The 13,907-nt window shown below is 46.1% G+C and overlaps 1 protein-coding gene across 1 annotated transcript in view; it reads right to left on the bottom strand.

The window, feature by feature from the left end:
* Positions 1 to 965: 965 nt before the first annotated feature.
* Positions 966 to 13,907, bottom strand: part of CASP10 (caspase 10) — a 30,620-nt gene continuing 17,678 nt past the window's right edge. Inside the window, exons 7-9 of the mRNA XM_023760202.1 lie at positions 9,873 to 9,981; positions 8,511 to 9,003; positions 966 to 1,939 (exon numbers count right to left, since the gene is read on the bottom strand). Coding sequence (XP_023615970.1) covers positions 1,777 to 1,939; positions 8,511 to 9,003; positions 9,873 to 9,981 — 765 coding nt within the window. The 3' untranslated portion in view covers positions 966 to 1,776. The remainder of the gene's footprint in view (positions 1,940 to 8,510; positions 9,004 to 9,872; positions 9,982 to 13,907) is intronic.

The raw sequence follows: 13,907 nt of genomic DNA, 5'->3' as shown, positions 1-13,907 counted from the left end.
ATATACATATACATATATATATTATATATATATATATCTTAATCCTCCCAACAGATAATATTTTCTCTACTTTATAGATAAGGCTCAAAAAACTAGCTTGAGTTAGTGTCAGAGCAAGGGCGTCCCAGGGCATCACAAACCCAAAGCTTCTATTCTATCCCCAACTCTCTGCTCTGCGCCACACCATGCTTCCCTTGTAGAGAGGACTGGTAAGTGGCCAATAGCTGTGCATATGCAACTGAACAAAGACTGTAACCACCAGCTGTTCCTCTGACGTGTATGAACCACAGTTTTAGAAGACCATCCTGACATATGGGTTCCTTTGCCAAGCTACATTCAAATCCACGTGATTACTAGTTACATTAACAAGGTTCTCATGACCATTTCTCCTAGAAAGTTCACCATAAATGAATTTGACTATAAAAGCAGACAGCATTGAGAATGTTCTTCATTCCCCCACGTCTTTCATGAGCCTCTGCATATCCAAGGGGCCATTCATAAAGCCCCGCTATGTCCCATGACTGCTCAGCTCACTTCCATGGGAAATGAATCACGTGAACAATAGCCGGCTGGAAGTCTGCAGCACGTTGCCCTGCCCCCTGGGACCACAGCTTCCTCATCTATAAACGAAGGTCTTAACCGCAGCACTTTCCATCTCCCTCTTTCCAAGAATTAAAAAAGAGAAATTCCTCTTGAAATTGAAAACAGAGTTCACATACATAAAAATGTTCAAAACCTTAATTTTAGAAGCGTCAAGGCTTCCATACAGAGCCACCTATCCACAGGCGTAGCTCTCCACAGGCAGACACCTCTCTGGCCAAGAAGGGGCAACAGTCCCTGTGAACAGCGTGAGTCCCCCAAGCTGCTCCTCTCCACTTCCTTTGGCTGGAAGAGCCAAGTGTGTTAGTGCAGCTGCCAACCCTGAGGGCCCCCCCCCACCCCCACCCCCCCCCCCACGCCCCAGCCGGGAGACACACCCTGTACCCCAGAGTCCGGACTCAGGCCTCCCCGGAAGTCAGCACCATGCATCATGTGTTCAAGTGGCAGAGGCAATAAGTCCTTTGCTTTCCTCGGTCTGCGTTGAGTGTTCTGTCACCAGCCTCTGCAAGGTTCTGACCGACAGGGAAGTAGCATCAGGTTGTAAAGTTTCTGCTCCCGGAGTAGCTGAGCGTGTGTCTCGTGTACACTCAGCTGTCATTTCCTAGAGCCAGCCCAGTTCCTGCAGCAACACCTTCCTGAACACGGAAGCAGGAGGCGGGCGTGGCTGTAAGCCAAAGGTTCCCCTCAGGAGCTGTGCAGAAGGAAAGCTTTGGGAAGGCAAGAGCAGAGGGAGGGTTGGAAACCATGATCTTGTGATCTCATCATTGGTCAATGTCCAAAGCAGGGCCATGGGGAGGGGACACAGGAGTGGTCCCTTATAACAAGGAGTGGTCAAGGAGAGGGGAAATCTAAGGACATTGGTTCCTAGAGCGAAAGGGAACCTTAAAATGTCCCTCGTTCCACCTTTTCCTTCACAGCTACACAAACCAAAGCCAATTGCTTTTTTCTCAGGGTGCAGAGCAAAAGCCAAGATTATAACCCAAGGCATCAATAATTAAAAAGAAAAAAGTTTTGTAGCATTTAGATTTGTTTAAAAGGGGGGGGGAGGGCACAGAATTTACTGTGTCAGAAAGTAGAACATTTCTTATTGCTAGAATGACAGACGAAGGCCAGTTCACCATCTGTCACTGATTCCTATGCTGGGTGGCAAGTTGGAAGAGAAGGTTCCTTTCAAGTCTAAGAGTCAGTGAAAACTCTCTCTGGAGGTTCCCGCAGGGGCACAGGGAATATGACTTTTTTACGTAGTGTGAAATAAGGTTGAGGGATCTGTTTCTTTGTTCCACCGCGTCGACTCACATCATTATTGACAGCAGTGAGGATGGATAAGAGATCTTCATGTCTGCAGGCAGAGAAGAAAACATATTTTCAATCAGGAGACAGAAATCATGTACCAGGTCTTAGAAATAAGACTATAAAAAAAAGAAAGAAAGAAGACCATAAATCATGTGACTCCTTCCTAGCCCAACAGATCCAGATTCTAACTCGAATCCTGCCAACTATAAAGAAATATTTCTGGCCCTAGCTGGTTTGGCTCAGTGGATAGAGCGTCAGCCTGTGGACCAAAGGGTCCAGGGTTCAATTCCAGTCAAGGGCACGAACTTTGGTTGCAGGCTCCTCCTCGGCCCAGGCCCCGGTCAGGGCTCATGCAAGAGACAACCACTTGATGTGTTTCTCTCACATCGATGTTTCTCTCTGTCTTTCCTTCTCTCTTCCACTCTTCCTAAAAATCAATGGAAAAGTGTTCTCGAGTGAGGATTAACAAAACGAAAAAAGAAAATAAATACCTCTGAAATTTAAAAAAAAATTCTAAATTACATAAAATTTTCAATTCTACATTCAGTGTTTAAGGACATTATAATAATTACAGCTTGCATTTTAATGTACTTAGTCCACAAAGGAATTTTACATATAATTATTTTTCTGTGTTCTCCCTTCAAGCTGATAGCTAGCTAGCTAGACAAATAGATGGATGGGTCATAGAAAGATGGAAAGAATAGACAGGCAGGTGATAGAGGTGGAGAAGGAGAGCCCTCTATTAATAATGTCCTCTCTATTCTTGGTTTGGAGAGGGATACAGAGATGAATGTGATACAATTCTTGATCTGAAACACTTAAAATGCAGACATAAAACATGTACCAAGGATTGCATACACACCAAATTCATAATACAAGGCAGAATGTGATCAATGCCATCTGAAAAGGTCAAAGTTCTGTTGAAAGTTTGAAGGAAAAAGACAGAACTCCTGGCTGGGAGAAGAGAAGGCTCCATAGAGGAGAGAGCATGTGAGCCTGGGCTTGCAGGATGTGCAGCATTTACTAGCATGAATGTCCCAGGGGCGGGCAATACACATCATCGGAAGCAACACAGAGGCTCTTCAGACAGACTCAAGTTTGAATCATACTCTGTCACTCACGGATCATGTAGTCTTAAGGTTACTTACTTTCCTATGCTCTAAAATGAAGACCATAATAGTACTCATTTTAGGGATTGCCATGGGAATTAATTATGGTAATTTATGTAAAGCACTGAGAACACCGGCTACAATATTCCACTGACCATCATTGTTAGTTTGATTAGTATTACTGCTAGTTCTCGTCATCATCATTAGTTTTCATTATTATTTTTTTAATCCTCACCCGAGGATATTGTTCCATTGATTTTTAGAGAGAGTGGAAGAGAGAGGGAAAGACAGAGAAATATCGATGTGAGAGAAACACATCGATTGGTTGGCTCCTGCATGCACCCTGACCAGGGCCCCCAGCCAGGGAGGAGCCTGCAACCAAGGTACATGCCCTTGACCAGAATCGAACCTGGGATCCTTCAGTCTGCAGGCTGATGCTCTACCCACTGAGTCAAACCAGCTAGGGCAGTGGTTGGCAAACCATGGCTCGCGAGCCACATGCGGCTCTTTGGCCCCTTGAGTGTGGCTCTTCCACAAAACACCACGTGCGGGCGCACATACAGTGTGATTGAAACTTCATGGCCCATGCGCAGAAGTCAGTTTTCGGAAAGGAGATAGACGAAACAAGTATACAAGACGAGTGTGGATGGGAGAGTTGGAAGGGGTCGACCTCAGCGAACGTACCTCAATCAGATTGAGAACATTTTAGCAAAGGCCAGCTTAGGAGTACTCTAAATTAATAACAATGTATCTACCTATATAGTTTAAGTTTTAAAAATTTGGCTCTCAAAAGAAATTTCAATCGTTGTACTGTTGATATTTGGCTCTGTTGACTAATGAGTTTGCCAACCACTGAGCTAGGGCAGCATTGTTATTTTTCAGATGGGAATGTAAGCCCTGCCTGATTCTTAGTCCTTCCACCCTGCTGTCCTCTCTCTCCTGAAATCTTGCTGTGGCTGACTCCTCAGCATTCAGCCACTCCCAGGATCACCTCTCCCAAGAAGCCTTCTCAAGCAGCTCCTTGCCCTCCTCCCCCCCATATTATGATCCTGTTTTGCTTTCTTTGTAGCAGGCATCACTTCCTGAAATTATCTTATTAACTTAAATTCTCATTTACTTACATAATGAGAATATATCTTCCTCTTACTGGACTGTAAGCTACATGGAGAAGAGATTTCTTTTTTTAAGTTTTCGAATGGGTTGTTTATTCACTATGTGTGATGAGTATAAATGAGTGTTTCCTCGATGGAAAAGAAAGTTAGCACAGTGCATTTTCATGACTGGGGATCTCCAACAGGGCAAAAACTTCAAAACAACCAGAACACCCGAATGTTGGAATTCAGTTCTTTATATAAAGTCCCTCGTAAAAACAAAACAGAATAAAAACAAACCGAAAAGAAGGGGGAGGGCAAATTTTTTTTAAAAAGGAGCCCAGTCTGCGTGGTTCGGTGGTGGAGCGTTGACCTGTGGACTGGGAGGTCACGGTTCGATTCCCAGTCAGGGCACATGCCCGGGTTGTGGGCTCAGTCCCCAGTGTGGGGCGTGCAGAGGGCAGCCAATCAGTGATTCTCTCTCATCATTAATATTTCTCTCTGAAGTAAAAATATGTATTTTTTAAAAAGGAAAAAGGAACAGAAAACAAGGGCAGAGGACTTATTGCTTCTCCTCGGCTTTCTCCCGGGTCTCCTCCACCGAAAGAGCTTCTGGCTTTTCGGCCTCTTTCTTGGCACTATCGTTCCTGCCCAGTCCTCCTCCCTTTTCTCTCTGCCTTGCATTCTTCAAGCTTTGTCTTGGTTTCCGTGAAGGTTCAGCATCGAGGAAGCGGACAGCCAGCAGCTGGGGCGTGGGGCGCTCATCCGAAAGTGGCCTGGGTGTTCCGTGCCCGGCACGGTCCCTGCCTGCGCCGGTTCTGGTTCTGGTTCGGCCCCATCGCTGGGGGAGAGAGCGGTGGGCGCGTGTCTTCAGGGTCCAGTCCCTCCGCAGGAGGAGGAGATGTCCCTTTCCTTCTGCTTCGGGAGCTGGGCATCGCCGGGCCTCCTTCCCTCCATGCTCGGAGGCTGGGAGATGGTTCTCGGAAGCGACTCGGAAACAGCTTTGCCCGCATTTTGAAAAGTTCCTCTTCATCTTCGTCCCAGGCTTTCATTTCTTTTTTTTTTTCCGATGCAAAAGCATAAGAGTCTTTATTCAAGCCCAGGCTTGGCTCCCCTACCCTCCTTACTGACGCAGCAGCAAGTGGCAGAGAGAGAACTCTGTGTGGAGAGGGGTTTTATAGGGGGTTGGAGTAAGGGGAGGAGAAAGGACTGTGGGCCCTGCCGATTGGCCAGGCGCAAGTCGGTGTCTTGTTAGACAGGATGTGATCATATCTCTGGCACACACTTCCCTTGATTGTCATTGGTTAGTTTAAAGAAGTCCTGGGTGTGGCTAGCAGAGACTTGGGCTTCCAGGAGGAAGCTCCTTGCCAAGCACATGACTGCCCAAAAATGGAGGATCCAGGGTAAGATGGAGGGCGTAGCCCTTACCCTGGGGCAAGATGGAGGGCGTAGTCCTCGCCCTTTTATTCCCCCCTCTGTCTTGGAACTTCCACCTCAATCATGAGATGGACTGCATTTCTATTTCACCGTTGCTAGAGGCCTGTACTGGGCACACAGAACTATCAACTGAACTTAAACTTTTAGTTGGCAAGTCAAATATTCGGCATTTCTCAATCAGTAACATTTTTAAGAATAAACTTTAAAAATGCAAGACATACTTAATCAACAGATTTAATTCTGTCCTCTAGATTTTTCATGAGGCAAATTAGAGTAAACTTTACTTTTTACTTTCAAGCGGCTCTGGAGAACCACATTTGAGCCTTGCAAAACAGGTTCTGGCCTACCTGGTCTTTTCAGATATAAATTGACCAAATTCTTTCTTTCAGGATTTTGCTACAGGTGGGAAGCGACTAGCCCCTTCCTTCATTAGAAATTGCCTTGGGAAGCCAGCCTTAACACCCTATGTTAGCATTTAAAAACTGTTCTTTATTATTGAAATGCCAATCTTTCTGCTAGAATCTAGCTAGCATCTTTTTTTTCTTTGGGTAAATAATCAGTCTTGGGCTCCATCCTGCACATTTGCGAAGAGACTCCAGCTCAAAACTCTATCCAAAATCGGACTATGCGCGCATTAGTTTTAAGCCAGCCTTTCTCTTTACACGTGCACAGAAATCCCAGACGCATTTACTTGGGGAGCGGGTGACCTGTTTTCACAAATCCTCACTCAGATGCCCGCCCAACCGAAGTCATGGAGCCACACAAAGGAGGGGAGAGGGCAGGCCCCCTCCCTCCACACTCGTACACTTTCACCAGACATTCATTCAGAGTTTAAACAATCCATTCAATTCCTAACAACTTCCCAACTCCTGAGGGAGCTCTAAAGCCTCCCCCAATCTCCTTGAAATGATCAATCACAATACCCAAAGGAGCAGTCTGAGTCTGTCCCATAACGTCCGTCCAGCAAGTCCACAAAATAAGACAGAAAAAAAACACAAACATAGACAACTAAGGGCCCGATAGTACAGTCTTCCAACTCCATGGAAGCTAGACGATGGCCGTATGCCAACCGGCAGGAGCGACCCGCCTCGTCTCAGATTGAGGGGTTTCCGCGTCCCTCCAGATGGAAGATCAGAGCGTCCTCTGACTCCTCCCACCCGAGGTCCTCCAGTGCATCCACCTAGACCATTTCGGGCACTACAGATTTCAGAAACGAGCTCACACAGAACAGAACATATAACACACAGAACAGAATACACAACGACACAGACACCTACCGCAGTCAGTCAGACTCTCCGGATCGGGGGGTCCCTCGATGGTCTTGGGGACCCCGAATGAGCCCCCAAATGTTATGCCCAGATTTCAGGATCCCCAAGAGACCACACCAGGGAGCTAGCCATGTCCGATGCAAAAGCATAAGAGTCTTTATTCAAGCCCGGGCTTGGCTCCCCTACCCTCCTTACTGACGCAGCAGCAAGTGGCAGAGAACACGGGCTTTCATTTCTTGCTCAGGAAGGGAAACCACAGGCTCTAACTGGGGGTCGCGGTTGGATTCGGCTGCCTCCTCGGTGCAGGAATCATGGTTCTCATGTATGTCCTGGGCGGCTGGTGTGGTAGTCGCTGGCTCCGGTGTCCCCACCCACAGCTCCCCTGCCCCGCCCGCAACTCGCAGCTCCCCCGCTCTGCATCTGGTGCTGGTGCTTCCCGCCCGCTCTTCCCTCCGCCCAGTGGCTGGAACCCCAGAGAAGAGGTTTCTGTCTCTGATTTACAGCCATCTCCCTCGCCCCTAGCTCAGTCCGGTCTAGCAGGCACATAGCATCCCTCGATAAAATATTGCCTCATCTCTGAAGCCATAGGACTTCAGTCTCTGATGGCTATGGTGGGGATGGAGAGATTGGCAAAAAAGAGAGAAAAGCTTAGGTCACTCGAGGCTCCAATCCGGATTTGCTGTCTTAAATTCCCAGAACATTGTGGCCATTTCCAGAGATGGCACTCGGGAGTAGGCTCCCAGAGCGGGCTGAGCAGATGAATTCAGGATGTTCATATGGGATGAGGTCCGAGGGCAACGCAAAGGTAGGGTGTCTGGCAGGTTGTGAAAATGTGTAAGAATGACCTTCAGAATGAGGTTGACTTGGTCACTCATTCATTGGTGCAGCAAAGAGTTACCAAGCTCAACAATATGTCAGATATTATGCCAGGCGCTGAGGACATAAAATTGGATGAAGCTAAACTTCAGAGTTGGCAGAACTCAGAGATGGCAATTTGGGAGACATTTCTATAGAGATGCCAGTGGCCTCCAGGGATAGGGAAAACTACCCAGAGAGGAGAGAGAAGGAGAGGGAAGGGAAGGAGAGGGGAGGGGAGGGGAGGGGAGGGATGGGAGGGGAGGGGAAAGGAGAAGGAGGTCCAGGGCAGAAGCTTGGTGAAGGCTCATTTCCAGGAAACCAGGTAAGGAGCATGTGGCAGAGGCAGAAGGACAGTTGTCAGAGCAAAGGCAGGAGACCAAGCATATGACCCAAAGGCAGCACATAGGCACTCACTAAATATGCGTGACTGATAAGTTAATAAAGGAAGGAACACATTAAAGGCCCCCATGCTTTTATATATGCTGCGCCCTCTGCTCAACATGTCTTTCACGGCAGCTAGAAGTTTCCCCTGGTCCTCCAAATCTGGGTGAGGTGCCAGTTCTATGTGTGCCCATAACACCTGTGCTTTACAGTATATATATCTACCACAGGGGGATGTTCTTCCCCGTCTACTTGTCAGTCCCTCTAGATTGTGAGCAGCGTGAGGGCCAGGACTGTGTCTTTTTTTTTATTCCATATCTTCCTTTCCAGCTATAAGTTGGTTCTCAATACAGGTTTGTTGGATGGATGGATGGATGGATGGATGGATGGATGGATGGATGGATGGATGGACAGGTAGGTGAATAGATGGATGGGTAAACTGGTAGGTGGATAGAACAATGTGAAACTCTTACCTTGGGACCAAGTGCTTCAAATAGTTATACAGAGATTGAATATACCAGCTCCCTTCTGTCTTGTGACGAAAAGATACGTAGCCGGGGACAGTGGACAGGCCAAGAAGGAAATCTGCTTCCACAGGAACACTTTCCTGAAGGGGAGGCTCTACTAACTCAGGATTTACAGCATCTGCTTCAATGGACACAGAAGATTGTATCTCTCCTCCTTGACAGGCCTGGATGAAAAAGAGTTTGGGTTTGTTAGCCAGACCAGGGCACTGCTGGGCCGTGAAGTGAGACATGATCTCCCGGATGGGAATGAGGGCCTGGTCTGAAGAGTAGACAGCTCCAAATTTCCCATGGGTCAGAACACAGAACACAAAGCAGTCTCCGTTGGCATGGTCTGGATGACTCTTATATTCTTGCAGAACTTCGTCCAGGCGTTCTTTAGTTACATCAACCCGCATATCTACGTTGAATCCAAGCCACTGAAACACATGCTTCAGGCACTCTGTTAAAAAAAAAAAGTGGGGGGATGAATGATGAAATAAAACAGAGCGAAATTAAATAAAAGGGGTCAAACAATGCTAATAGTTATACAAATTGCACAGCAAATATCCTGAAACTTTGGATTATGTTTTACTTTCATAACAATAAAACTATAATTAACCTGCCCTTTTATAGCATGCACAGTGCTATCACAATGGCCCTGCGAGTGAGCAGAGGCCAGAGTCCATTCTCCTTCACGGGTGAGGAGCTGAGGCTCTGTGACTCTCCCGTGGTCAAAAATCCCAGTTAGTGGTGGAGCCAGAGCTCAAACACAGGTTTTCTCAAACTGACCCAGCATGCTCGCCCCCACATCACGGAATCATATGTGGTCAGGGGCCCTTTTCACTCTGTAAGCAGGTTGCTGACACCCCAGGTGCTATGATCTAAAAGTTTGTGTCTCCCCAAAATTCACATGTTGAAATCCTAACCCTCAAGGTATGGGTATTAGAAAGTGGGGCCTTTGAGAGGTGCTTAGGCCATGAAGGTTGAGCCCATAAAGAAACTGCAAGTGAGGTTACAGTGAGAAGATAGCCATGTAGGAAGCAGACTCTCACCAGACACTGAAACCCCATAGCCTTGATCTTAGACGTCCCAGCCTTCGGAACCATGAGAAATACAGATTGGTTGGTTATAAGCCACCCAGTCTCGGTTGTTTGATATGGCAGCCTAGATAGACTAAAACACTAGGGGTGTATAGAAGGCTTCGAAACATTTGTAATATCATCCTTACATTAAATGGAAGATTAAAAATTACAGAAAGAAAATATGAAAATGAAAAATGATTTTAAGATCCCCAGCTTCCATTCGATATTCTATTACAGCCTTTCTTACCAGCGTCTTTATCAGTCCCTTGTCTTTTTGACAGTGAGGTAAAGTTCTGGTTGTTGATAACAACACAGTAGCCTCTATGTTTACGATCCATCCTGTACACAGTTTCCTCCTTGAAAGAAGAAGAGATGGAACCACTTATTAGAGAATCTTCACTTTAAGAGTTTAATGTTTCTAACCAACCACTCCTTTATCGGTACCAAAGGCAGAGAATTCTCAAGATCCTGTGCCTGGTCTGGAATTAATCAATGGCCAGGCCCTGACTAAAATTCAGACTTCACCTGGTTTAATTGCAAAATGTCAATTCTCAGTGTCAAATAACAGAATATGTTTTTTAACTTTGGAAAACCCAGGGTTTATGCAAAAGCATCTTCCTTTTTGGATTAGCAAAGTGAAGAAAACATAGGTAAGGACCTAACAAGACAACAAAAATATCACCTGATAATTTTTTTCAGATGGTAGGATTCAGTGATCTGTTTTCTCCAAAACCAGAGAAATCTCTTTGGTAGCAATCACAGTGGGGATTTTAAAATGTATGCAATCATTTCCGAAGGCTGTCACAAACAGCCTGTGATTATAAACTATCTGAGTTGGCTTCAGCAGGGCCTCTGTGTGGCTAAAATGATCTGGAAAACATGATACAGCTTGAATCCAAACGGAAAAGAAGTGGCATCAGTCGATAAAAAAGAAATTCCCTTTCTGGAAATAATTTAAAAAGTATGTGTGACTGAAAGGGCAATAGCATTTCCTCCATAGCAAGTGTCAGCACACTTCTGAAGGTTATAAAAAAAGGTGGGAAGGACAGAGATGATCACAGAGAGAGGAAGAAGAACCAAGACAGACAAAAAGAACTCTGAGCCCTCAAAGCCACTAAGGGTGAGACCCCAGTTGGAGATGCCCCCAAAGAAACTGTCCAGACCTTTGTGCTGGTTCCAGCAGTTCCAGGGGTGGGCAAACTTTTTGACTCGAGGGCCACAATGGGTTCTTAAACTGGACCGGAGGGCCGGAACAAAAGCATGGATGGAGTGTTTGTGTGAACTAATATAAATTCAAAGTAAACATCATTACATAAAAGGGTACGGTCTTTTTTTTTTTTTAGTTTTATTCATTTCAAATGGGCCGGATCCGGCCCTCGGGCCGTAGTTTGCCCACGGCTGAGTTAGACTGTAAGCAGATGGTCTCAACATCTCCCTAGAGACCAGGGTTACTTGGTCACCGAGAAAGAGAAATACTTATTTTCTTCAAATATTATCTCCTCACTTAGATATCCTTACACAAGGTGGGTTGAGAGTCAATACCACATGAATCAGATCAAATGTTTCCGGTAGAAGCTTGTTTGGGTAGAGTCACTGAGCAGATACGAAGGAGAAGAAAGGGGGAGACGGGAAGAGGTTAACCAAAGAACTCATGCATATATGCACAACCAATGGACACAGACAATAGTGTGGAGAAGGCCTGCAGCGGGGCAGGGGCTGGGAGGAAGGGGGTAAAGGGTGAGAAATGGGGGACATCTATAATACTGTCAACAATAAAATAAAATAAACATAAATAAAATCAATTTTAAAAATTTAAAAAAAAAAAAGGCTCAGAGACTCAATCTGGGAAAGACAAAAATCAGTCCATAGCCCTGGGATTACTTAGTCAGGCTTTTGGCATTGGCTGAGGATTGCAGTGCTTTGCAGGGTTTCTGCAGACTCCATGGTTCCTCTGAATAAGGATCCATCATAAAGAGGAAGCCAAGGATGAGTTGTCACAGGACAGTAACAGGAAAATGTCTCTTGAAACTTTTCTTCGCCCACCAGCCAGACTTCAGTAGAAGCTGGCGAGCTCCGCCCTAGCCTCTGAGTCAGTTATTAACTATGGTTAAGATGAAGGGTCTGTCCTGGGTGCTCACCTCAGGCTGAGCAAGTCTAGTATCCACCAGACCAGAAAACGCACTGAAAAGGACCCAAGCTGCTGTCATACAAAGAGGTGCACCTGCGCGTTCCTCCTCACCGTGGAGAAGGTGACGTCCCAGGGAGCCATGTTTTAACTGTGAAACCGCAGAATTGCAAAACTGAAAGAAACTTGTTTACTTTTCAAAGAAGTGAAGCCATTGCCTGAGCTCCTGCAGCTACACAGTGAAGCCAGGTGTTTGGAGGGCAAGCTCTGGGGTCAGACTGCCAAACTCCAGCTCCATTCCTTTCTAGCCGCATGGCCTTCAGCAAAGTACTAGACCTCTTGGGTCTCGGTTTCCTCATCATTCAGTGATAATGTGATTGAAGAATTAAATGAGATAAGCCCTAGAAAGCTCTTAGAACAGTGCTTGGCACATGACACGTACTCAATAATGGTTAATTCTCACCAACACCATATCACATAACCTCCCAGTTAAGATTCCTAGGGAAGTGGAGCGTGTGGAACCAATAACCGGTTTGCTCCCAATGGCAGAGTCTGAAATACTTCCCTGAGGTTATGGTTTCTGGGCAAGGATTCAAGGAAATAAACACACCATTGCTGAGCCCCTCCCTCTGGCCTCTCTTCCTCTGCAGGCAGCACCATAGCAGACATCCTCAGACTCAACATTCCACTCTGTCACTGCTAGCCTGGCGCCTCAGGGCCACCGGGGGTTCCCTCCCTCCTCACAGAGGGTGTCCGAATCCTGAAGGGTTGCTTGCATTCCGCGGAAGCTGTTATGTCAGGCTTTCCAAGTGGAAACCACCTCTTCATCCTCCCAAAGTAACCACCTCTTCATCCTCCCTGATATAATCCATGCATTCATTGGCTTGCTCTGAATTGAGATAAGAAATGAATTCTCCACTAATTTGTAAACCTTCTCCCAAGTCACAATGAATAACTTGGTATATGTAAAATATATCTCTTTCTGCCATCCTGATCCAAGTTATAAAAAGTGCATTGGGAACATCTACCATTACTCCTTGTGGGCTCATCTTGCCAAGTCCCCTCATGTTGAGGAAAGAGGAAGTGCAGGAAATTCACAGAGTTAGGAGGAGAGTTGAAAATCTAGACTTGCTGGGTTGGCAAACACATTGAGGGGGTGTGCCCTGAGAAGGTACGGAAGCTCCCTGCCACTCCCACCTCTCATCTCTTGCCCTATGGATCTCTTCCATATGGATGTTCTTGAGTTGTATCCCTTACAATGAACCTGAAATGTAAATGTTAAAAAAAAAAAAAGTGACTTGATGCAGAAAAGGACAGATGCCTAATCTCCAGCCATAGAAAAGGCCACTGGCAAGTGACAAGAAGAGAATCAACTCCCTTCTTCCAAAGGGGAAGGGTCCACAAAGACACAGTGGCGAGAATTTTCAGAGCAAGGGAGTCTGAGTGAGTCAGTGTGTGGGCCCTTCATGCACAATGCCTGGGACTCCATGAGCCCTTCGTCTCACTAGGCCACTAGTTTTCACAGCTGGAAGTGACGGGGACTTGTCTTCCCAGCACTGGAACCCTGGCCTGGGGGCCCTGGTGTTGGGCTGGGACCCCTGTATTTTCAGAGGGGACCTCCACAGTTGAGATATTCCTCCCGATTTTTAAGTGCCACACGTGGGAGTGGGACCAGGCTGTTCCATGTCTCCACCCTTCCTACCAGTCTCAATGTGGCTCCCTCTATATATCCTTAGTTACAGGACTTCACTTCAGCTAATTTCAGGCATTCTGAATGATGGTTGCTCTGTAACTTAGTTGTAATTTTGATGTGGTTGTGGGAGGTTCTGAATACCATGTTTACTTACACCATCATCTTGACTGAAACTCTATGGAAAAAATTTTTAAATAAAAAATAAAACTTTCACAAACAACCCAGTTTAAAAACAACCCATTTATCCAAAGAAGATATACAAATGGCCAACAAGCACACAAAAGGATGCCCAACATCACTAATCATGAGCGAAGCAATGAAAATCAAAACTACAATGAGATACCACCTCACACCCATTTGGATGGCTACTATCAAAAACCGGGAAAATGCCCTAACTGGTTTGGCTCAGTGGATAGAGCATTGGCCTGTGGACTGAAAGGTCCCAAGTTCAATTCCGGCTAAGG

The sequence above is a fragment of the Myotis lucifugus genome, unplaced genomic scaffold (assembly GCF_000147115.1).
Source record: "Myotis lucifugus unplaced genomic scaffold, Myoluc2.0 scaffold_3, whole genome shotgun sequence".
Taxonomy (NCBI): domain Eukaryota; kingdom Metazoa; phylum Chordata; class Mammalia; order Chiroptera; family Vespertilionidae; genus Myotis; species Myotis lucifugus.
The sequence above is the reverse complement of the archived record's forward strand: the minus strand, read 5'-3'. Positions and strand labels throughout refer to the sequence as shown.